This window comes from Petaurus breviceps, unplaced genomic scaffold (assembly GCF_028583685.1).
Source record: "Petaurus breviceps papuanus isolate PSGF00001 unplaced genomic scaffold, PetGlider_PUasm1.0 91041, whole genome shotgun sequence".
NCBI classification, from domain to species: Eukaryota; Metazoa; Chordata; class Mammalia; order Diprotodontia; family Petauridae; genus Petaurus; species Petaurus breviceps.
Window position 1 is genome coordinate 24691407 of NW_027187400.1, and position 25585 is coordinate 24716991.

Genomic DNA, 25585 nt, shown 5'->3' on the forward strand with positions numbered 1-25585 from the left:
ACCTTGTATGTCACTAAGTTGAGCCCTCCTTTCACTTGACAAATGAGGAAACTAAGACCCTAAGAGGTGAGTGACCTGCCCAACATCATGAAGATAGCAAAGAGAGTTGGAATTGCCATGCCATGCTCTCTGCTCTCTCTGAAATAATTATCAACTATAGCAGCCACTTTTAGCAGAACCCAATTGAAAGTAATAACCCTGCTCTAAGTCATATTTTAAAATTAGAATTTCCAGAAACTAGGAAGAAAAGTGACAGAGATAATGAACAATCTCTGCGGGCCACTTTGAAAGGTCCAGCAACTTATGTCAGTATTATTTTTTAAATTATAGTATATGAGACTAACAAATTCAACTTGAGATTTCATTTTACACTACAAAATTTCAGGGATTAACAGCAAAACCAAGTCATCCCAGACTTATTGGGAAGATCTGCTACTTGATAATTAATCAGCAGTAGGGAGAGAGCTGTTTTTAATCAGATGTTTTCCTCTTAGGAAAGACCCTGTGGTATCTTATACAGTTTCATCATTTCTGCACCAAAATCAAGAATTTATTTTAACTAACATCAGATTCATTAAGAATTGTTTTTAATTTTAATCCTACCTTAGAAACTGTGCTATTTTCTGACACAAGTGAATGTTAAAGCAAATAAAGATATGTAAACTTTTTCTAACACAAAATGCATAGAGTTTCTGTACTGAATCTTTAAATACTTTTCAATAAATCTTATTTTTATGGATATCTTTTATTTTTGCATCTGCTTAGGTGGCAAAGTGGGCACAGTGCTGGGCCTGGAGTCATGAACTTGAGTTCAAATTTGGCCTCAAGACACTTACTAGTTGTGTGACCCAGGGCAAGTCACTTTACCACTGCTTTCCTCAGTTTTCTCAACTGTAAAATAGATATAATAATAGTACCTACTTCCCACAGTTGTCAGGATGAAATGACAAAATATTTGTAAAGTGCTTAACACAGTGCCTGATACACAGTAGGTGCTATATAAATGCTTCTGTGTTTAACACACACACACAAACACACACACCCCTTTCTTGCCTAGATTATATTCAGCACTGGTACCAGCAGCATCCTACAACCTGCCCTGTTGACTTATATAGGCTCAATGAAAGGATCCTGAACATTTCTGACTTCTATTCCTCCTAATTTGCAAATTGGCACAATCCTTGCTGGAGAACATTGTTCTTTGTACCCACCTGTTAACATCCCTGGGATATAACCAAGTAGAGATACTGTAGAAAGGTTAGTACCTTTTTCATTTTATTTTTAGAAATACTGGTAATCTAAATGTAAAATCCTTATCCAATGACAAACGCTGTTGGACAAAATGAATGGTACCCATCTTGACATTTTGCTCTAAATGAAACCAGGAGGACAGGGAGGAGTGGAGACAAAATGGAAGAGCAGCAGGAAGCAGGATGGTGAGCTCCCCACTTCAAAATGCCTCTAAACAGACCTAAAAAATGCACTGGACTGAATCCTGATGGGGGGAGATCCAAGAAAAGGTCACAGGGAGTCATTTCTCTAGCCCAGGTTAGCACAAGGAGACAGAGAGGTCTACAGACAACTGGGGATTGTAGGTAGTCCTGTGAAACACTCCAACACAGAGAAAGGTTGTTTACCAGGATGACAGCAGGGTCCAGACCCATATAGGGACACCACCAGACACATACCAGTGCACCACAAGAAGAACAGGTACCATCTGGCAGATTGTCACCCACTACCCAGGCAGCAGACACAAGGTGGACCACTGAACATTTCAGGGGTGGTATTTCGGGGTAGGAAGGAGCTGAAGGCCCTTGACAATGTACTAAGAGAGGATTAAGTTCAGATCCTAGCAGCAGAGCAGGGTCTCAGTTCCAGCTTCTAGCTCAGTCTGAAGTCTACAGAGGAATAATCAGGAGAGGAATACCAGACCAAAGGGAAGTCTGCAGTCTTGTTGCTCTGAATCAGCAGAGCTTCCTTTCTGGCTGAAGCTAACAGCAGTTTACTGTAGCTCAGACCTACACTCAGGTCAAGAACTTGCAGAGCTAGACCAAGTGGACATCTATCAGATTTTGTCCTAGATCCGATGACTACGGGAGCACCGACAGTTTGTAGGTCCCTAGTTTGAGTGGTCCCTTAGATCTTGGAAAAATGTAGAATTCAATTCCCCAAGAAAGAAGCAACAGGACTGATTAGACCCTCCCTCCAGGTATACAAAGCCCAATATCAAGTCCTAGGTCAGGAAGTAGGTAACAGGAAAAAGCAAACAAAAAATGAATGCCACCAAGAAAGAAAGAATTCACCAAGGATTCACAGATAAGATTACACATGATTCAGCATCCACCACCATAAAGGAGCGGAGAGCTTAGAATACTATATTTCAGAATGCCCAGAAAAATTGAGTATGACTGGGGGCTGGGGGGGAAGAGGGGAGATGAATTTTTAATGAAATAGACAAGTTTCAAGCATTCTTGATGAAAACATCAGTGCTCTGAAGTTCAAACATAGGAGTTTAGTGAAACATAAAGCGGTACACATGAACAAGCGACCATATAGGACTAAACAAGGATAAACTACTTACAATGAAATATGAGGAGATGGTTCATGTGTCCCCTCTGAATCCTATCAGCATCAGGGTAAAAGACAGAGTCTAAATACACAAGTCCAGAGAAGTGATTTTGTTATGACTCGATCTTAAGAGAAGAATGAAAAGATCAGGGAGAAGGAATATACTGGGGGAGTGAGGGAGGGGCACAAAAAGGAAGGTTAAGGAAAATAGTCTAACAATTAGAGTGAACGAGTAAAAATCTAGACAAATGGGGTGAGTGGCTCTTCACTATCATCTAAACTGGTAAAAGAAGGGAAAAACACATACACACACAAATGGGTACAGAAACACATTTCACTTAACAGGGTAATAGAAGAGAAAGGGGAAACAGGAGATTTAGAGGGAGGACAGATTAAGTACACGATTTATCCTAAGCAAGGCAATCTAGAGATGCAGTCCCAAAGATACCGAGGGAAAAAAGACAAAAAACAAAAAAAGCCTCAGAATGCCTTGTTAGTTTAAAAAAAAAAAAAAGATCAAGAGAATATCAATAATTATTGACCCATATGACTAACTATCTCATCTACACGAAACTTCTATGAGAATTTACACACTAGGCAATCTAGATAAAGATATCAGAAAGGAAGCAAACAGGCAGGCTTTCACATGCAATATCCCACAATAGATCACATTTTTGTCATCACACAACTAACTAGAAGATGTAAAGAGAATAACATCTCACTGTATTGTTTTATTATTAATATTTTGCCTTTTTTTTGGAGGAGAGAGGGTAGGACAATTGGAGTTAAGTGACTTGCCCAAGGTCACACAGCTAGTAAGTGTGTCGAGTGTCTGCAGCTGGATTTGAACTCAGGTCCTCCTGACTCCAGGGCCAGTGCTCTATTCACTGCACCACCTAGCCACTCCAGTTTTTTAAAAATTATTTTTAAGAAACATTTTATTCCATTGAGCACAACTCTGTTGAGATCCCTTGAAAGATAGAGTGATAAAGAGAATCTTCTCCCATGACTCTCCTATTATTACCATTAAGTTCAACATAAAATAGGCAGACACATATTTATTATTAACATGGAGGTAATCCAATGCTCAATTCAAGTTAAAGAGGGATTTCTTATAGACAATGAGGTCTTCCAGATACTTTTTTCTGCCAGTGACATTCCCTCATGCACAAGAACAATGAAATTGGGTTAACCAGCCACATAGGCAAAAGCAAATGGATAGAAAATTGCTTATTGTTAAGATTGGGATAAGCAACTGAATGAAGAACTTATAAATCTCCTCTATCAACATATACATACAAACATCTATATATTCATTATATGGATTGTAAGATTATTTATCTACATATATACATATACACACACACACATAATACATTATATCTATCTAATATACACACTGCAAATGGACAATAAATTAGGCCCAAAACAGAAGAGGGAAATGGACTGGATTGTCTTTGGAAAATTGCAAAATTCTTTTATTGACCCTACGCTTCTTCCTAAAACAAAGGGCCATCTTTTAAAGAATAACATTCTGATGCAGACTCTAAAGAACTGGAGTTGAGGCCTGTTCAAAGGGCAATGGAGACCTGAACGGCAGCTGTGAGCCCTCGACACCACATCAATGATGAGGAATTACAGGAACAGCAGTGTTAAGGGCATCAGAAAGACACCAGAGGGAAAAAGACTGACTGGTCACGCGGGGTAGGCAGCAGACATGCTTGGAGCACCGCTGCTTGAGATATCAGAAGAAAGTGCTAAAAGATGGGTGGGTGGATGAGTCCCCTGCAGTCAAACAGGATGGGCAGTGGGCATGGATGGGCTATGACCTGCATCACTGAAGGGAATACCCACTTCAATGAGATCAAAGATTCATCAGAGTATGAAAGACATATTTTTAAAACTGTATTCAGTCACTAAAAGAAGAACCCACATTGACAGGCTCACTGACACACTTAAGTACAGAGCCAATGTGGAAGTTTATCCTTTATTAAAATACATCTTAAGTGGTCTTTAAAAATACTGACTGAAACACAACAGAAGCTGGAATGATGAAGAGAATTTTCACTCCCAGAACCTTCTAAAACTTCCATCTGCCCCTCCCCTAATCAAAATGCTAAGGGAGAAAGTCGAGGCAAGAACCTGTTCTCTCAGCCATCCACTGATTAGCTTCTCCCTTCCAGCTGAAAACCCAGTTACCCCCTTGTCGTATAAAACTGTGGTCAGGGAATCTTCGATGGTTAAGACTCAGACGTGTTGTCCTCACCAGCAGAGCTTTGGAGAGGAAAGGCGGTGCTCTTCCTTTTCCTAGTTTCAAAGAACTTGTAGACTAATGACTTTTAGACTTCTCTCACTGCAAGGACGTAATTCTTTGAGGGTCTTGGGATATGAACACCTCTGGCATTTGTGGATCACAGGATTTAGAACCAGAAGGTCAGAAATCATATCAAGTACCAATCAATTCACCAGCATTTATTAAGCACCAGACCCTGGGCTAAATGCAGGGGATTCAATGATAAAAGTTAAGTAGTTGTTCACCTCCAGAAACTTACATTCTAAAAGAGGACACAACTTGTACATAAATCATAAATAAGTGTAAATACCAGACATAAAAAACTGGAGGCGAGGGGACACTAGAAACTGGTGGAGTTAGGAAAGACTCCTGTAGAAAGTGGTGCTCCAGTGGAGCCTTGAAGCAATCCAGGGACCCCAAGAGGCAAAGGTGAGGTGGCAGTGCATTCTGGGAAGTAGCACGTGCAAGGGTGTGCAGGTAAGAGATGGACTAAGGCAGCCAGTTTGTATAGAATGTACATTGCAGAAAAAACTGTATCATAGATATACATAGAATAAAGCTAGAAAAGACAGACTGGGGCCAGGCAGTGAGAGGCCTGAAATACCAGAGGAGCTTCTGCTTCATCCAGGAAGCAGCAGGGAAACCAGAGAGCACAGTGGGCAGGGAGCGACAGGGTCAGACCCAGGAGATCACTCTGACAACTTGTGGAGGACAGACTGGAGGAGAGAAGCTGGAAGCAAGGAGACCAGCCAGGAAGCTGCAGCAAGAGCTCAGAAGAACAGTGATGTAGAGAAAGACAGATCTGAGGAGGCAGAAACAAGATGGGGTAACTGATTAGACAGGGATAGGGACAGATAGGGAGCATGAGGAGGCAAGGGGCATCCTACCCCCCCTCACTTTAGAGATGAGGCTCAGAGGCTGCAATCACTTAATGACTTGCCTCTGGTCATACAGGGACATAAGGTCAGAAGAAAGATTTGAACTCAGGTCTCTCAACTTTAATTCCAGCCCTGTTTCTATAGCTACATTATATAGCATAGGACAAGCCCCTGTTCCTTCCCAAGGAGACCTTCCTTACTTAGCAGGCCAAGTAAACCTTGGATCAGGGTTTTCAAAACGTCACTAGGCCTGACTGCTGATCATCCTGCCACTTGACTTAACCCTGTCCACATCATCCAGTTGACATGAATAGTTCAGAAATTAACTTCTTAATTAGGCATGACTTATTGCTTCTGTACTGAGCCAATACTTACAGGAAACAGCAATTCCTCTAGAACATAGACAATTTCACTACTACCCACGTGGACTCTAGGTCCATCCTGGGGGAGCCACCCCCTCTAGCAATTACATACTCTCTCCCAAGGCCAACTCTTAACACACTCACTTCAAACTAACAGTAAGTTATAAATGTGCATTTGGGAGATTTCTTTTTACACTTTAATGTATTGTGAGAGGATATGAATCCTACTTCATGACATAATGTAAAACAAATGGCAATAAACTTTGGTCACAAAACCTTAATGATATATACACTGAACATATACATATATAAGCATATATACACACACAATATGGATATGGTTACACACACATACATATGTGCATGTGTGTGTGTGTAAAATATGTAGATGGTGGAGTTAACAGAACAATTCATTTTGATTCAACACAGCTGGTGTTTTTAAATACTGCAATCAACATATATTTATCCCATATGTATGAGACTCTAAAGATGGTTCCATTGCTTTTTCTCAGTCGGCCCAGTGAACTGTCTAACAGGCCCCTCAGGGAAGATTTCTTTCCATCGTTTCAAGAAGTTCTTAGTACTCTGGGCTCTGTTTCTGCGAGAACAAAATGGGGTCCCTGATTCTGCTGCTATCATTTCAAAGTCTCTCTCTTTTAGAGGCTCAGCTCCAGGTCTGGATTCACTTAGATCTGAGTTCACATTTTACCTCAGATACTTATTAGCTGTATGAAAGTCTGCCTCAATTTCCTCAACTGTAAAATGGGGACAATAACAGCACCTACCTCTTATGGTTGTCATAAGGATCAAATGAAATATCTGTAAAGCACATAGCACAGTGCCTGTAATGCAGTAGGTGCTTAATAAATGCTTCTCTTTATCTCTTAGGCCTCTTTCTGGAAAAAAATCACTGAGGGCAACACACTCAGAGCAGTTGCTGAGCTATTACAAAACTTTCTTGAGCCCAGGAATAAGGCTACTCATAAGGTTACAAACTATTATTTTTTGGACATCAGAAGCACCTGGAACTCACAGTGGCAGGGGTGCTCAAAGTAGGTGCTCTGTAACATGTCTCAAAGCCTCCATGCCAATGCTCCATCACGGACGGCACGGAGCTGACCCAGCCTCCTCTGGCAGATGCCAGCATGCTACAAGAGTTTCCTGTCAGATCCTCTGCATGTCTTCCATCTGAAGACCATCCCAACTAAGGGTGAAGAGGCTCATCCCTAGGCTGGCTGCAGAGGGATGAATTTGTTGGCCACAGCAGCTCACCTGCCAACTAAGACACGGAGGGAGACTGAGCTGCATCAGTGAAAGGAGTATGCAGACCAAGGAAGTCAGGAGTCCTGATAGCAAGAAAGTACTGAGGTGTGGCCTGTAGGTAAGACAAGGCCCACTGCTGAGACAGCTGGTTTGTTCTGCTCAGTTTCAGAACTGCTACCCACGGACCCATCAGTCCCTAGAGTCTATGGCAGAGGTGGGAAACCTGCTGCCTGTATCAGTCAAAGGGCTGAGGACCTAAAGGGCCCCATGTGGTTCCCCACCCCTGGGCTATGGCCACCCACCCAAGTACAATTTGTTTCTTACCTCCTCCTTCCCTAATCTAAAATTGAAATTATCTTTCTAGTTTCAACCTACTTCTATTGCTGGCCCAAAGCTTTATCTGAGCTTCCTTGGTCACCAAAGAATAGTAGCACTTGTCCAATAACAATAATAACTGATATCTGTAGAGCTCTTCAAAGTCCACAAAGAGCTTTATATATAATCTCATTTGAACCTCACAACTTCCCTGTGAGATAGGCATGAAAGGTATTATTGTCCCCACTGTACACAGGAAGAAACAGATTCAGAAATTAAGTGACTTGCCCCTGGTTGCATCATGAGTGGGGTTTGAACCTGGACTTCCCTATTCTCCATGGTCTAGCTCTACTGACCCTCTGAACAGATTTTTCTCCTGGTTCCCTCAGCTTTTACCACTTTAAGAAAATCACTTTTCTAACCACTTTCTGTTTCCTTCCGAAAGACCTGGGTTTCACTTCTGATTCACTGCTTGAGGTGGGACTCATGCTATTCAATCTCTCCTAGCAAGTACTAGACCACATCCCTTAACTTACTCCTTAATTCTTGATAAATCTGACATCGTATAAATTTTTAAAGGATCCCTCATTTCCTCAGCAGGATGTAGATGCAATGCATCTTCAGCTAATAAAGAGATTAACAATAATAATAACCGATATTCCTAATAGTGCTTCTGATGAGGTGCAGGCTCTGGGAATCCCCTTGAGCTCTCCTTGAATCTTTGAGATATAGGTTCTGGGAACCCCCCTTGAACTCTGATTAAATCGTCCCATTTGATGAGGCATTTTGTACGAGGACATAAGCCTTACATTGTGGCTGGGCCTAGACCTCTGTTACTAGCCTAGCCCTCTATCCTCCATGTACTTCCCACCCTTGGGCCTATCAAAATATCAATCGACCCTTGAACTGGCCTAGCCCACCATGGTCTGTCAGCTCCAGGTAGCCTCCAGCAACTTCCCACCTTTAGTCACTCATTGACCTCTTCTGACTTCTCCTGAAGACCCTCCCCAAACTCCTCCTCTAGACCACCCCTAGATTCCTCCCACAACTTTCTGTATATAAGATCCCATCTTCCCTCCATGAGGTGTGAGAGCACCATAGAATGACCTAGCACAGACTTACTGTGTCCAATACAAGCAAACCTGTAATAAACTTTACTTTTCTTTGGCTGAGAAAACTTGCATGGAATTCATTCGGCAGGACCCAGCGTGTTGGCATTTTGGGGTCTTGAGCACCCCTAACCCTAACCTCATCATTTCACGCTGAACCTCTTCACCCCCCACCCCCACCATTTCTCTCTACCTCCCTTCATTTTCTGTCTTAGCTTTTCCTATCTATGCTTCATTCAACTTTTCTTGGTCCCTCTGTCTCTCCATGCCCTTGTCTGTCTTTTAGCCTGCCTCTCCTCTGCTGTTTCCATTCCTGTCTCCCTGTGTCTTTCTTCATCTCTGTTCCACCTATATTTTCACCTGAGCCTCAAAACAACCTCCAGGAGTAGGTGTGACAAGCATTACCTCCATTTTACACAGGAGGCAACTGGTACTCAGAGAAATCTAAGTGCCCCCACAATTACTAGGAAGCTGTGGGAGGCTTACTTAGAGAAGTAAAGGCCTTTGTCCAAAGTCACAGGGCTAACAAGCAGAAAAGGCGGACATGGAACAGAAATCAGAGCTTCTGTTTGCCATGCCCAACACGCTCTCCACTACGCCAGGCTGATCATTACCGGATGCAATTAGAGGCACAGTGGCCCTGGAGTCACGGGGACCTGAGTTAAAATCAGACCTCAGAGACTTGATATTTACTAGCTATGTGACCCTGGGCAAGTCCCTTAACAAACAGACGAACAAAACACCCAGATGTAATCAGAATTGTATGAAGGGGTGGTGCTGCCCACCACTACGGTCAGTCTGCTTGTTAAAGAGAGTGCCGGAGTGGGACGCTCCTCACGACCACAGACCGTGAACTTTCCGGATCCTTCCCAGCTCCTGGTGCTGTCTCCCCCAAATTACCTGCCATCTATTTTTGTTTATATGCATGCATCTCGTAATCTAACGAGCTGCAAGAGGGGAGGGCCTGATACACTTCTGCGGCACCTCAATGACATATTCAAGCGCTGCCCTTGAAGGCTTAAGTCCTGGGTTCCGGGCCCTCCTCTGACTCACGGTGGCTGGGGGATCCGGCCAAATCCCTCCACCTCTCTGTGCTTCAGGCGCTTCTCTAAAGCTGTAAATGGCACTGACGGGGTCCGCCCTCGAGGATAGAGAGGGCTTAGGAAATAACCTGGCCCCTGGTCCCCACATGCCCACAAACGTCTGAAACGCCTATGGTAGGGCTGTAAACACCGCATGGACGCGCTGTCTGGGACACCGGAACGGCTGCCCTCAAGGCGCTTACACTCTAGTCTCGTGCCACGGCGGCGCTAGGCTAGGTGCGCGCGCAGCCCCCGCAGCCCCGCCGCTGATTGGACGGCGGCTCGGCCCCACATCCGGGCTCTGAGGAAGGAACCTCCTCAATATAGCTTATCTCACCTTGACGGACTCCACTGGCGACTGCGGCGGCTGCGGCTGCGGCTGCGGCAAAAGAGTCGGCCCCACTTCTCGTCCGACTTCGGCTCTAGGGCCCTGAGGCGGTTTTACCCCAGCTAAACCACAGCCGCAGGGGAGGGGGCGGTCCTCCTGCTCATTGGCTGCCTCGCCGGAAGTGCGTCCGCGCGCACGCGCAGAAAGAAGCGGGCCCTGCCCGGGCCTGCCTTCCCGCTCCGGTGGCCGTCCAGCTGGAGCCTTCAGGTAGGCGGGGCCGGGGTTGGCTGAATGGCTCTATGGCCGGGGACCCCATTCCCACCAGCCCTCCAGGCCCTGAACCACTCCCGGCGCAGTACTTCCCTTCGTGTGGTCGGAGGCAGAACTTCCGGAGGGCGGTGGGAGAAGCCGCAGGGCCCATTCCGTCTCCCATCTCTGCGCCTTTGCCCCGGCTGGCGCCCATGCCTGGTCCTGCCCCACCTTCCTTCCTTTTCCCTGTAGCACAGTTGGGGGTGTGTACTCATCGCTCTGTGGAGTGTAAGCCCCTCTCCCTTCCCACGGCAGACCTTCCTGCCGGCTGCCCCCCATGCCTAGGTGTTGGCTTATGTTTTTCCTCCTTCCTCACTCTGCGTCTTAGAATCCATTGCTTTATTCAAGACTAAAACCAAGGGCTACCTTCCACTGGAGACCTCTGATGCCCCCCAGCAGGTGGTGCCTTTCCTTCAGCATTGTACCTGTCTTGTGTGTGTTTTGTCCTTGAGAGCAAAGATTGTTTTCCTTTTGTCTCTATACCCATGAAGCATGGTGTGTGACACATAGTAGGGGCAGCTGGGTGGTGCAGTAGATAAAACACCAGCCCTAGGTGGCGCAGTGAATAGAGCACCAGCCCTGGAGTCAGGAGGACCTGAGTTCAAATCCGACCTCAGATATTTAACACCTACTAGCTGTGTGACCTTGGGCAAGTCACTGAACCGCAACTGCCCTACCTTCCCCTCTCCAAAAAGCAAAAAAATAAAACATCAGCCCTGGGGTCAGGACACTCTGTTAAATCTGGCCTCAGATACTTACTAGCTATGAGACCTTGGGCAAGTCACTTAACTCCCCTGTTGGCCTCAGTTTCCTCCTCTGTAAAATGAGCTGGAGAAGGAAATGGCAAAGCATCCCCACTATCTTTGCCATGAAAATCCCAAATGGGGTCAGAGAGTCAGAAATAACTAGTCAGCTGTGAACAGGTTCTAATAAATGCTTATTGACTGATTAATCTACAAGGTTGCCACCTCTCTCTCTCTCTCTCTCTCTCTCTCTCTCTCTCTCTCTCTCTCTCTTTCTCTCTCTCTCTCTCTCCCCCTCTTTCCCCCTCTCTCCCTTTCTCCCTCTCCCTCTCTCCCCCTCCCTCCCTTCCCCTCTCCAGCGACCTTTTCTCAGTCTTCTTCCTTCTCATCCTCTCTGGGACATTTGACCCTGAACCTGACTCCTGAGCTCTCTTCTCTGGGTTTGTGGCTCTGACTCCCTTTCTGACCTAGCTTTAATCTTTGCAGTCTTGTTTCCCATGTCCTACCCCACTGTGGCTGTACCCTGGGCCCTCTTTGTACATTCTTCTCTCGTGATTTTCTCATGAAGCCAGCTGCCACCTCTGTGCCTCTGCTTCCCATCCCTACATAGTCAGCCTTTCCTCTCTCTCCTGAGCTCTTCATCTCCAGCTGCCTGCTGGCCTTGTCCCAGCCCCCGTTCCTCAAAGTCAGCATGTCCAAAACATCTTTTTTGCTTTCCCCTAACCCCCGCTTCCTCCTGACTTGCTGATTCCTGTTGTTGGGACCACAGTGCTCACGGTCATTGTGGTTTGTGACCTCTGCTCTATCCCTGAATCTACACTCCCCAGATTTAATCAGTTGTCTCACATCTGGCCCTTTTTCTTTACGCTTGGCACAACCATCCTTGTCCAGGCTCCCCTTGATTACTCCTCTCCTGAAGCATTACCGTAGCCTCTTCATTGGTCTCTCCACTCTAAGTCCTTCTCACCCCAAGCTGCCAAATTGATGTTTCTAAGATTCATCTCTGACCATGCTATTTCTCTGCCTCTGGGACAAAGCACCAACTTCACAGTCTGACCTGAGCTAATTACAGGTCCCTGACCTGCCAGCCCAGCTTGTCTCCTTGATGTTTGCTGTAGGCAGCTGCCGTCTTCTCTCCTTTCTCCCAGCTCTCTTCATGCTGCAGTGCTGCTGCCTTCCAGAGGCCTCTCCTGGTCTGCCCTGTTTATGACTCCCTGCCTGGCAACTTTGTTTTTTATGTGTTGTGTGTGTATGTAGTAGTGTATTGTATTTTTTACACACACACACACATACACACGTGTCTTCTTCCCCCTCCCCAATGGAATTCGTTCCTTGAGGGCAGGAATTGTCTCATTTTTGTAGTTGTTTCCCTAACACAGGGCCTGGCACATAATAGGCTCTTAATAAATGCACTTTTACAGTAAAACCAGGGAATAATCTTCTCTCTCCTTTTACTTTGCTTACATCCTGTTCCCTCTCTGCTTCTTTGCCTGTCAAAGGCTTGCCTTTTCAAGCCCAGCCAAAATGCCATCTTCTTCAGGAAGTTTTCCCTGACCATTAATAACCATTCCCCCTTCCCTTTCCCCCCATACATAAAACTTTGTCTTAACACTCTAATGCGTTGAACACTGTCACAACTTCTAAACTTAGGTTAAGGACCAAGCCTCATACATACTTTCTAAAGCAGGGGTGGGGAACCTATGGCCTCAAGGCCATGTGTGGCCCTCTAGGTCCTCAAGTGCAGCCCTTTGACTGAATCCAAACTTCACAGAACAAATATGTGGCCTCAAGGCCACAGGTTCCCCACCCCTGTTCTAAAGCCTCCAGTGCCTACCTAGCACTAGGCCCTTAAATGGTGGCAGTGATTCATCCAAATCCCTTGTACTCAAGTTAACCCTTCCCTGCCTCTTCCACTATCCTAGAGTGGGAGAGGCCCCTTAGAGACCATGGAGCACAGTTTCACCTTGATTCAGTACAACCTGGAAGGGTAACCACTAAGCTTTTTTAATGAAAGGCTTCCTTGTATTTGTTGGCTCCAGAGAGAGGCTGCCCACAAGATGAAAAACTGGGCTTGGAAGTGAGTGGTCAGTTCCCTGAGGAACAATTTCTCAGGGTCTGAGTTTCAAATGGAGCCAGCGGGCACAGGACAAGGGTCTGAGACCTGAGCCTTAGGCAGTTGTGATGCTTTAATTCCACAGGTTATTCTAGAAAGTCAGTCTTGGGGTGCTGGTGAAAGTTGTCATGCTTTCACTGAGTACTAGGGGGTGCTCTTGAGATGCTTTCTTCTGAGTCAGTCTGGGTCAGAAATATTTCATCATTTAATTCAATAATAATAATAGCTACTGTTTGATAAATAATTGTTGAGGGGGTTCCAAAAAAAGTCCTGAAATGGCTCCAGGAAACTCAAGTATTGATCTTTTATGCCTTTTATCCAGATTCTGTTTCATTCAGTCATTTAGTAATATCAACAAATGGAGTAGAAAATGTACATTTCTAGACATAACAGATTAAGTACCATATGTAGCTATAACATTTCTGTGTAGGGTTGACTGAGATTGTCCTCATTTACATATTGGTGTAGGTTCAGATTGCTCTAATACAAATTTTTTAAAGCTCAAGTAGAAAAAAATGGATTTTTAATTATAAACTTCAGAATAATCTCAAATCAAGTCTCTTGATTTGAGTTCCCATTTCTAACCCATATAACAAAGGCATACTGAGCTGTCATTTCCAGAATGATTTTGGACAGGCCATTTAATGTGTGTCTGAGATTCTCCATATGTAAAATGAATGGGTTGGAATAGATGGGCTCTCAAGCCCATTCCATCTCCAGATCTTTCTGAGGCCTTCTCATTAATAGGAACATATGAAGTTCTTTAATAAATTATTCATGGGTTGGTATTTTGTGCACCTTGTTTTATGCAATGAGTACCTTGAATGTGAATAAATTCAATTTATATAAACTCAGCCAAGCCAGTTTATCAATTCCATTATCAAGACTGACTTATCTCATTGTTTTATAAGTTTGGTATCTCAATCTTTTTTTTTTGTAGGTGGGGTTTATTTTTGCTTCTGGTATTCAGCTCTTAGCATCTCAATTTACATTCTTCTTTGATTGACTCTTTGAAACTATATTTCCCATAAACAACAATAGGAATCACTTAGATAATTTTAAATTTAATTCATATGTAAGATTACTCTGATCAACTTTGTTCTCATTTTCTAGGTACGTTTATCCATCTTTCTTTGAAAAAAATAAAATGGCTTCTAGAGGAAAGACAGAGACAAGTAAATTAAAACAGAACTTAGAAGAACAGTTGGACAGACTAATGCAACAGTTACAAGATCTGGAAGAATGCAGGTAGTATTAACAAGATTTTGCATTATTACAATGGGGGAAAAAATCTCATCACTACACAAACTAGATTGTAAGCTACTTGAGGGTAAGAACATGGTACCTGAGCAGGAAGAGAGTAAAGAAAATCCAGAGAATCGGGAATGAAGCCATGACTGGCCCAGGTGTCTTCCTTTTAATGGAGGCTCTGGGAGAAACTAGAAATTCCTCCTGGGGAGGAATAAGAAGCGAAGGGACAGGGGTGTGGGATGCTTGTAATGTGAGAAGCTCAGGAGCAGAGGGAACTTCCAGGGTGAAGAGGTCTCAGCTGTTTGTCCCTGTGATAGAAAAGATCCACCTTCAGTAATGACACCATTCAGAAATTCAGGTAGGAAATCTTTGTCATCTCATTGATTCATCACCTCTGCAGAGAGCTACTCCTGATCTCATTCCTGACCTCTGTTCCCCAGACAGAATGGGGAACTACTGGGAGTTCCTCCTCCTGGGTATCGTGTGGAAATCTCAGCTCAGGAGATCCTGAGTGGGAGTCATTTTCACCCTTCAACTTGCCCTCCTCAGACTCCCTTGTTCCTTTGAGGGCACCACCATCCTCCCAGTCACCCGGGTTGGTAATTCTGGAGTCATGTCATCCTGGACTCTTTCCTTCCCCTTCCCTCTGACTCCATCCAATCATTTGCTGAGTCTCATTGATTCTTCCCCCATAACATCTTATATCCATTCCCCTTCTCTTCCTACAGTCCTACCACCCAAGTTCAGGCCATCCTCATTTCTTACCTGAAATACCACAGCTGCCTTCTCATTGGTTTCTCTGCTTCCATCATCTCTGAGCAATCCACTTTCTATGCAATGCTTACAAATGTTCAGTGGCTCCCCATTGTCCAGAGGACACAGCATAAACTCCTTCACATGGCATTGAAGGCCCTCCAAAGCCTGGTTCCCAACAAACTCATTTCATAGTTCTCTGCATTCTAGTCAGACTGGACAATCACTGTTTTCTGAACTCAGCATTCACCTGCTGCTCTGTGCATTCGTGTCCAAGCCATGTCTCCTCATCTCTAGCTCCCAGAAGCGGTTTCAAAGCTTACTGCAGAGCCCTCCTTCAGTTTATTTCCTTTCATGCTCTTCTCTAGGCCTCCAAACACTTCCCTCCTCAGTCTTTGCTTTCTGAAGTTCTGCACCTCCTGTGAATCCCACTTACAACATCAGGAAGCTTTTGTTGATTCTCTTCCGTGGCTCTAACTTTTCCCCTGGGATCTCACATAACAATACTTTGACCCTTTCAGATACATTGTGTTCTAGTTACCTGTGTCTGTGTCATGTCTTTCTCCTCAATGGTCAGCACCATTAGGACAATAACTGCTTTTCATCTACATGTTCTAGTTTCCTCTGGCCTAGCACACTCAGTGGGCACTTAAGAAATAGTTGTTGAATTGAATGATCTTTTTTAAGATTAAATTTTATTTTATTTTTACACCCTCATTCTCTCCCTTCCACCCCCTAATTGAGAAAACAAGAAAAATAAATCCCTTGTTACAAACATGTAGAGTCAAGTAAAACAGGCCATGTCCAAAAATATATTCCTCAGTCTGCCCTCTGAGTCCATCCCCTCTCTGTCAAGAGATGGATGGCATGTTCATCCTAAATTGGGTCAGACATTACACTGATCAGAGTTCCTAAATCCATCAGAATTGATTATCTCCACATATTGCTGTTATCATATAAATTGTGTTCCTGGTTCTGCTCACTCCACCCTACATTAGTTCATATAAGTCTGTCCAGGTTTCTCTGAAATCCTCTCCATTTCTTCCAACATAGTATTTGAATTGAATGATCGTTAATACAAGTAACAATGTGGAAGCCAGTCCTGGCTCCAAGTACCCTACTTCTCAGATATCATTATATTCGTAATAAAAGCTTTCATTTGTACAGTATTTTAGAAAGCCTTTTCATGTGTTTCCTCACTAAATCCTCATAGCAACCCTGGAGAGATTTGAAGTCACAGAACTGGGTTCAAAACCTGATTCTGCCACTTATTCCCTTTGTAGCCTTGGACCCCATTCCCTGCCTGTAAAAAAAAATAGAAATGTGAGGCTAGATGGCCTTTAAGGTCTCTTCCAGCTCTAAATCTATGATCCTTTTTTCTTTTTAAACATAAATTTTTTTTATTTTGAGTTCCAAATTCTATTCCTCCCACCATCCCTTACCCAACCCATTTTAGAAGGCAAGCAGCATGATACCACTATCCATGTAAAATCATGCAAAAGATATTTCTATATTAACCATGTTGCCAAAAGGGAGGGGGGGAAGAAAAGTAAAGAAAATGGGAAAAAAATTGTTTCCATTTTCACTCAGAGTTTATCAGATCTCTCTGTGGAGATGGATAGCATTTTCATCATTAAACTTTGGGAATTGTCTTAGATCATTGTATTGATCAGAGGAGCTAAGGCTTTCCCAGTTGATCATCATTACAGTGTTGCTATGTGTAGTGATCTTCTGGTTCTCATTTCACTTTGCATGAATTCATGTAAGTCTTCCCAGGTTTTTCTGAAAGCATCCTGCTCATCATCTTTTTTTTTTTTTTTTAAAGCAATCGGGGTTAAGTAACTTGCCCAAGGTTACACGGCCAGTTATTTCTGGGTGTGGTGCTGAGTATCTGAGGCCGGATTTGATCCAGGTCATCCCGACACTGGAGCCAGTGCTCTTACTCGCTGAGCCACCTGGCCGCCCATCTGCTCATCATTTCTTACAGCGCAATAGTATTCCATCACAATCATGTACTAGTACTTGTTAGTCATTCCCCAATTGATGGGTAGCCCCTCAGTTTCCAGTTCTTTGCCACTACAAAAAGGGCTGCTATGAATATTTTTGTGCACATAGGTCCTTTTTCTTTTTCTTTGCTCTTTTTGGTGTATAGACCTAGTAGTGGTATTTCTGGATCAAAGAGTATGCATAGAATTTCATAGCCCTTTGGCCATAGTTCTAAATTGTTCTCCAGAATGGTTGGACCAGTTCACAACTCCACCAATAGTACATATGTGTCCCAGTTTTTCCATATCCCCTCCAGCATTTGTCATTTTTCTTTTCTATCTTGTTAGCCAATTTGAGAGTTATGAGGTTATTACCTTAGTGTTGTTTTAAATATTACCTTAGTGTTGTTTTAATTTGCATTTGCATTTCTCTAATAATTATTTAGATCATTTTTTTATGTGATTACTGATGGCTTTTATTTCTTCCTCCAAAAACTGCCTATTTATATCCTTTGACCATTTATCAGTTGAGGAATTCTCTTATTTTTCTACTTTTGGCTCAGTTCCCTATATATTTGATAAATAAGGCCCTTATCAAAGAAGCTTGCTATAATAATTTTTCCCAGTTTCCTACTTTCCTTTTAATTTTGGCTGCATTGGTTGTGTTTTTATAAGACCTTTTTAATTTCATGTTATCAAAATTATCCATTTTACTTTCCCATGATCCTCTCTATTGCTTGTTTGTTCATTTTCTTATCCATAGATCTGACAGGTAATTTTTTCATGCTCCCCTAATTTGCTTATATCATACTTTATGTCTAAATCATGTATCTGTTTTGATGTTTTCTTGGTATATGGTGTGAGATGTAGGTCTATACCTAATTTCTGCCAGGCTGCTTTTCATTTTTCTAGTAAGTTTGCTCCCAAAGCTTGCATCTTTGGGCTTATCAAATACTAGATTACTGTGGTCATTTACCTGTGTATATTGTGTACCTAATCTCTTCCACTAACCAGTCACAATTGCTTAGCTAGTACCAGATTGTTTCAGTGATTACCATTTTGTAATATAGTTTGAAATCTGATATTACTAGGCTTCCTTCCTTCACATTTTTTTTCATCGATTCCCTTGACATTTTTCCAGATGAATTTTGTTGGGGTTTTTTTAGCTCTATAAAATAAAAAATTAGGTGGCTCAGTGAATAGAACACTGACCTTGGAGTCAGGAGGACTTAAGTTCAAATGTGGCCTCAGACACTTGACATACTTACTACCTGTGTGACCTTGGGCAAGTCACTTAACCTCAATTGCCTTGCCTTCCCCCTCCTCCAAAGAAAAATGGTTCTTTGGTAGTTTGATTGGTATGGCAATGAATAAATAAATTAATTTAGGCAGAATTATCATTTTTATTATATTGGCTTGGCCTGCCCGTAAGCAGTTAATATTCCCCAGTTGTTTAGATCTGTCTTATGAAGTGTTTTGTCATTGTGTACATATAATCCCTGGATTTTGTCTTGGCAAGCACATTCCCCAAGTACCTTAGACTGTCTGCAGTTATTTAAGATGAAATTTCTCTTTCTACTTTCCTGCTAGCTATTGTTGGTAACATATAGCCATGCTGATGATTTATGTGGGTTTATTTTCTTATCTTGCAACTTTGCTAAAGTTATTAATTGTTTCAACTAGTTTTTCAGTTGATTCTCTAGGGTTCTCTAGATATACCATCATGTCATCTGCAGAATCATAATTTTGTGCCTCATGGGCTATTCCTAATCCTTTAATTTCTATTTCTAGAATATTGAATAGTAGTGGGGATAATGGACTTTCTTGCATCACCCCTGATCTTATTGGAAAGGCTTCTAGCTTATCCACATTACAGATAATGCTTACTCTTGGTTTTAGATAGATACTAAGGATTATTTTTTTAAGGCCCCATTTATTCCTATGCTTTGTAATCTATGATCCCTTTTCAACAGATTAGGAAATTGAGGTTCAGAGAAGTGAGCTGAGTTGTCCTAAGCACCACCCCCCCCCCCCCCCACACACACCTTGTGGCCAATAAGACCAGACTCCCTTTGTCACTACACTGCCTTCCTAGTCTACTAAGGATGTTTAAATGAGAACTTTCTCCTGTACGTTGATGTGGTTCATTGTCATTTTCAGAGAAGAACTGGAAGCAGATGAATATGAGGAAACCAAAAAAGAAACGTTGGAACAACTGGGTGAATTCAATGATTCGCTGAAGAAAATTATGTCTGGAAACATGACTTTGGTAGATGAACTTAGTGGGATGCAACTGGTAAGCTCTTTTAAGTGTTTGGAAGCATGTTTGAAATGGAATTGGTGCAGATTCTGGCATGTAACATCTTATTTCTGTGTGTGTACCAAGCAAGACAACCTGTGCTTCTAGATACTTCCATCCCTTCTCTGGGAGAAGAGCTCTGCAGTGTCTAGTAAGCAAGCAGAAGAGCCATGGGAAAGATAGCCCCCATCAGGACTGAGAGCTGCTGGGCTCTCGAGGTCATTGAGGCATCTCTAAGATAGATGTTGTCATGACTTTGTGTCTCCTTTGTGCTTCCAGGCCATTCAGGCAGCCATCAGCCAGGCCTTTAAAACGCCAGAGGTTATCAGATTGTTTGCAAAGAAACAGCCAGGGCAGCTGCGGACAAGATTAGCAGAGGTAAAGTATGCCCTTTATCCATGTAGTTTGTAAGCAGTGTTTGTCCATTTCTGCTCCTGACTCCCAGATTTTTCCCAGTTTGATGTTCTCAGCTGTAGAAGCAGGTCTCTGGAACTGACACCAGCGACTTCTAACTGATTCTAATACCATGTTCCCCTCATGATCTTTCCTCCTCTAATGTCCCCCTCAGGTGCTAACTCCTCCAGAAAGCCTACCCTGATTTCCCCCAGTCATTAACCACTTTCTTTCCATAGTCCTCATGTGTTTCTTTGTTTTCTAACTCTAATGTCCCTAATCATGTGATTTTGTGTATCTATCTCTGTCTCTGTAGAGGGGCTATTCATGCTGGGATTACCTATCTATTTATCTCTAATTTCTTAACCCTTTACTAATCTGTAAGCTCCATGAGGGCAGGGCCTGTATCTTAGTCAGACTCTCTCTTCCTTAGCAGCCCATGCTTTGCTCACATTAGGCACTTTATAAATTTATCTTCTTATATTTTGTCTCCCCCTTAAGCCATCCAATACTGAACTTTGTTGAGTAAAGACTCTTGAAAATAAACTCTGGAAAGGGAAGAAAGTGGGGTGGGTGCAAAAGATTTGAAAACAAAGGTGATGTAAATACAAAATTTATCAGTAATTTTTTTTTTATTTTACTCTCAAAAATAATGACCCTTGGGGCAGCTAGGTGGTGTAATGTGTAGAGCGCCAGCCTTGGAATCAGGAAGGTGTGAGTTCAAATCCAGCCTCAGGCACTTACTAGCTGTGTGACCCTGGGCAAATTACTTAACCCCAAATTTCTCAAAAAAAAATTTAATAATAATAATGTTCCATATCTCACAAAAAGAAAAGAAACCCCAGAAGTTCACCCAGCAGATCTCAGATGTAATAAGATGGCTTCTGTCTCTAGTCTGCCCCTAAGGCTAGAGTTCACAAGCTTTTCACCTATGAAACCCCTGTTGCAACTTCCAGTGGTGAAGGATTAACACCGTTACTTTATACTTATACAACATCTCTCATCTAAGAATCTCAAAGAACTTTACAGGTGTAATTAATGACACCCCAGGAAGTATTCCACTTGTTTTATAGACTTCAATATACCTGAGGTGCTAAAGCCAGTTAAATTTTTGGCACCTGGAGAAAATTCAGTCACTAGAATGGTTTGAAATAAGTTCTAAGAGATTGGATTCCAAATTGCCCTTGTCAGACCTGGAGAGCACATTTCAGCCAAATGAAACAAGTACCTGAGATGGGAATGGGGAGGATGTGGGGTTTGGCCCTCCCCACAAGACTATCTGTCTGCTAATTCTCTACTCTGTAGAAACCTCACAGGGGCTGGCAGGGCAGACCTTTATTAGTCATGGCCACGTGCAGACCCGGGCTCTGGAACATCTCAGCTTCACAAGCAATTTAGCCATGGGTTGTTTTTTTTTTTTAATTAGAACTGAAAACTTAGCTTTTATATTTTAAATGTGTTTTTATGTTTTTAAAGAAGCCACTTGAGTACTTCCCCTTTGTATTTATATCCCTTTTAGATGGACAGAGACCTGATGGTTGGAAAACTGGAAAGAGATGTATATACCCAACAGAAGCTGGAAATACTGACAGCCTTGCGGAAACTTGGAGAAAAGGTACCACCAGCCAGGGTCCAGTGCTTTCAGCACAGAGGAAAATGTCAGCTCTTTATCCCAGAGGGCTAGATTTGTTGTCAAAGTTTTCTTGCCTGTGTTTTTACTTCTGTGGGTTAGAGGAGTTAGGGCACGGGTGGGGAACCTGGAGCCTCAAGTCACACATGGCCTTCTAGGTCATTGGGTGCAGCCTTTTGACTGAGTACAAGTTTTAGAGAACAAATCCTTTTATTAAGGGAATTTGTTCTGTGAAGTTTGGATTTAGTCAAAAGGCTACACTTGAGGACCTAGAGGGCCATGTGTGCCTCAAGGCTGCAGGTTCCCCACCCCTGGGTTAGGGTTTAGCTCCCCACCCATAATTGTTACTCCAAAAATATATAGCTATAGATAATGGGGAGGGAGGGGGAGAGAGGGAGAGGCGATGAATTGTATGGTAACATTCTAGAGAAAATGATTCCCTCCCTCAGCTCCTTCCTAATGGAGTTAGCCCTAGACCTAAACTGAGTCAGGAAAGGCTTGGCTTGGAATCTTGCCTTGGGCCTTTAGAGTCAGCCTCAGCTCCCTGAGCTCTGTAAGGGGGACCACAGTGCCTGTACTTCGTACCCCACAGGGGGATTGAAGAGACTTGCTGAGACGCTATGAGTGCAGACATCTAAGTGTAAGTTCCACAGTCTGCTTCAATAAAACATGGTGCAGTTGTACTCAGCCATCCTGGTTATTTCATAGAATTGGAATAGCAAGCACAAAACCTAAGTCTGGATTCAGGCACCAGAGCCCTTGACCCCAGCTCCATGTTGCTCCCCTAAGATAAGCTTCCCAATGGTCTGTCACATTGAACAAAGCAGAGTTATGCACATGCTTGTGTGTGCATCCCCCCCACACCAACTCCCCCTTAGAAACCTGGGCTCACCACACCAACCTCTTCATGTGCTGTGTTTTTCCACTTTGAAATAGCTGACTGCTGACGATGAGGCCTTCCTGTCCACAAATGCAGGCTCTGCCCTCAGCCAGTTTGAGAAAGTCTCCACTGACCTTGGTGAGTCTCTTTCCCAGGTCCCAGGATTGATCACTGCTCTCTCCAGGTACAGTGAGACAAAACAGAGTCCCTTTCCCCGAGGGCAGCATCAAACCTAAATTGTTACCTTTTCAAAATTGATCCCATTTCCTTTCTTTCTCAGAGCCTTACTGGAGATGCTGCTGCTCTCCATCTGGAAGCAAGGTCTTTTCACTACCACATATTCCCAGCATTCATGAGCATGTCACTGTAAAAGTGAAGTAGGATGAATGATTTCACTTCAGTTTTCCTCTTTCTGTGGCCCACATCTAGAGATTGGAAAGACCATTTTCTTGCCTTTCCAAGAGTGAGGATTCCTGCCTCTGGAGTTCTCTTGCCATAGCCTGCATTATTTGTGGCTAGAGGAATGGGTTTAGGGTCAGTGAAGGGAGGTATAGGAGGCCACTCTTCCAAAGCAGGGTGATTCTGTGTCCTGGCACCATGTTGATGTAATAGATCTCAAGCTCCACACTCTTTAATAGCCCTGGGTTGTTTATTATCTGCCTTTTTCCTTCCTCAGGCTCTGGGGACAAAGTCCTTGCTTTGGCAAGTTTTGAAGTAGAAAAAAACAAAAAATGATGAGGAGCTTTGTAGAATCCCTGGGCATTCGTCACGGAACAAATGGCACGTTTGTTTTCTTCTGCGGATCTGAAGTCACCTCTGAGAACTCTAAAGAACCTGGAACCACATTAACAGCATGAGGAAAGTGTAATGGAGGCGTCCTCTGGCCCTGTCTGCCTGCTTCACTAGTGTGTGTGTGGGCAATGGCAGAGAGATGTGCCATATGGATGGATGGGTGGTCTCATTAACATACACACACATCTTACCTTAGAAGGGTCTGTCTGTGGAAGGGAGAAGGGCACGTTTTCACCATCAGGCTCAGTTTCTCTGTATGTCTCTGTTCAGGTTCCTTGTTTGCTTATGCTGATTGTGAATGGAGCCTAGCAGCAATAACAGCTTGGTCCCTCTTCCAACAGTCCCCTCTCTGTGCTGTATTGGTTTATTGCTCTTTCCATATCCTTAGGGCTTCCCAACTCAGCAGATGTCTAAAGGAGTGAAATGATTTGTTCAAAGTTAGTGACAGAATCAGAATTAGAACCCAGAACTCCAGACTCCCACATTTATCTCTTCCTACTACACCATGCTGCCTTCAGTGCCCCCTGAAAGTGGTGTCTATATTTATAGAGTCTTGCCTCTATACGGTTTAAGAAAGGTGTCTGTGGAGGCCTGGCTTTTTTGAAAACCCTGTATTCCAGCAAAAAAGGGAGCATCCCAGCAGCCTGTCTGCTCTCTTATGAATGGAAGTCATTGTAGCTCTGAATTTTGATCAGGGAACAATGGGGGCCCTGTTGGCGGGAGCCTCCTGGAGTCACCAAACCTCCTGCCTTGTCTCACCAGGGAATCAATAGGAAATGGCATCATGAGACCTGCCCTCTGTGACCTGTGGCTGTAACCCTGGGCCAAGTCAACTGGGAGATGCCTCTGCCTCCCTGGTTTTCTAGGATTGTGTCATGAGTTGTCAGCAACAACAGGCCGGTGCCTGTCCTGCCGAGTTGGTGTTCGTGTGTGTGCTCAGCCCTTTCTCATTTCCTTGTCTAGTGCCATTCTTGATTCTCTGTTTCCCCTACTTAGTTTTCTCTGCACATCAAGTATCTGTGAAACTTTATCTATGTGCTTTAAACTACTCTTTTGTTCATGGATGGGAATTCTGCCTTCGGTAGAAATTATGCCTTCTTTAGAACCAGTAATAGGAGTCATTGTTTTCTGAGGGTCCTGGTTTGCGGCTTTCAGGTCCTCTTACCTCCTGTCTTCCCTCACAGACACCCCACTCCCCTGACCTGATGATGAGGTTGTGGCTCACGGTATAGGAGTACCTGCTGATCACCATCTCATGCTTCCGTCCTCTTCCTTTTGTGGTCATTCCTCAACAGTCTGCGTTTTTAGCTGTTATCATAGCAAGAAAATGAGGAACAGATTCTATCCAAGCCCTGGTGGGAAGGGGCTCTGGAGACCTTGAGCTCAGTTTTTTGTTTTGTTTTCAAACCGTCATGACCTTTTAGGACATAACTTGGCTTTAATCATGATCAAGTTTGATCATGTGTGTTTTGAAGTTGATTTTCCTTTAAAATGAACTTGGTTAGACAACTGGTTGAAGTGGCCAAGTTTGTGGTGCCCAGAGAAACAAGAGATCCTGTGGCCCTGACAGACTCTCTGATGAGGTGAGACCTTGACCGCTGGCAAACTCAGTGCCTCTTCCTAAATGGCCTTTGGGATGAGCGCTCCCCAAACTCTTCTAGGGTTGAATGTAGGAGGAAATTGTTGGGGAGAGAATATATTTACTGCTTAATGGTGCTGTCTGTGCCATAGACTCTGCTGGGGATATGGTGTTTCATTAAAGGAAAGACCTTGAATAGTGTATCACATCCTATGCAAACCACAGTCATTAAATAATTTTCGAACTTTGGCCATTTTCTATTTGCATATATGTCTTACCCTTGTGTGTATCATTCATTTCTGGGGGAGGGGAGATGAATTTCATGTTAAAAGACCACTGGCTCCCTTTGAAAGTTTAAATATGACCAGAGCTTGGACATGCTCCCCTACCATTGATTCAGGACCCTCACATTGTGCACTTCCAGGCGTCTCAGCTGAAGGAAGACTTGCCTATATCATTTCCCAAATGGGCTGGATTTTAAATTAAATCCAAAAAACTGGAAGATGAACAAACCTCAGTCTATTGTGGTTTTGCTTTTTTAACAACATGGCCTGGAAAGATTTTGTACTAGGGAGGACAAGGATAAGGGAAGGGATCAGTCAGCAGAGTCAGAGGTCGTGGTGAGGACAAGGTCAGAGCATGGGGAAGGGAGCCCAGGAA

The 25585-nt window shown here is 43.5% G+C and overlaps 2 protein-coding genes across 3 annotated transcripts in view; one reads left to right on the forward strand and one right to left on the reverse strand.

The window, feature by feature from the left end:
• NMNAT1 (nicotinamide nucleotide adenylyltransferase 1) overlaps positions 1–10347 on the reverse strand; it is a 37966-nt gene extending 27619 nt beyond the window's left edge. Inside the window, exon 1 of the mRNA XM_069078687.1 lies at positions 10208–10347. The gene's annotated coding sequence lies outside the window, so the exon portion shown is untranslated. The remainder of the gene's footprint in view (positions 1–10207) is intronic.
• LZIC (leucine zipper and CTNNBIP1 domain containing) lies at positions 10310–25174 on the forward strand. 2 transcript variants are annotated; one of them, XM_069078689.1, is made up of 7 exons: positions 10310–10465; positions 14477–14611; positions 19513–19648; positions 19931–20029; positions 21564–21659; positions 22611–22692; positions 23231–25174. In XM_069078689.1, exons 2-7 carry the CDS (start codon positions 14511–14513, stop codon positions 23287–23289), a joined length of 573 nt encoding a protein of 190 aa, XP_068934790.1. In that variant the 5' UTR covers positions 10310–10465; positions 14477–14510; the 3' UTR covers positions 23290–25174. The 2 variants fall into 2 exon arrangements, with proteins under 2 accessions (XP_068934790.1, XP_068934791.1); XM_069078690.1 differs by lacking the exon at positions 22611–22692.
• Positions 25175–25585: the final 411 nt, after the last annotated feature.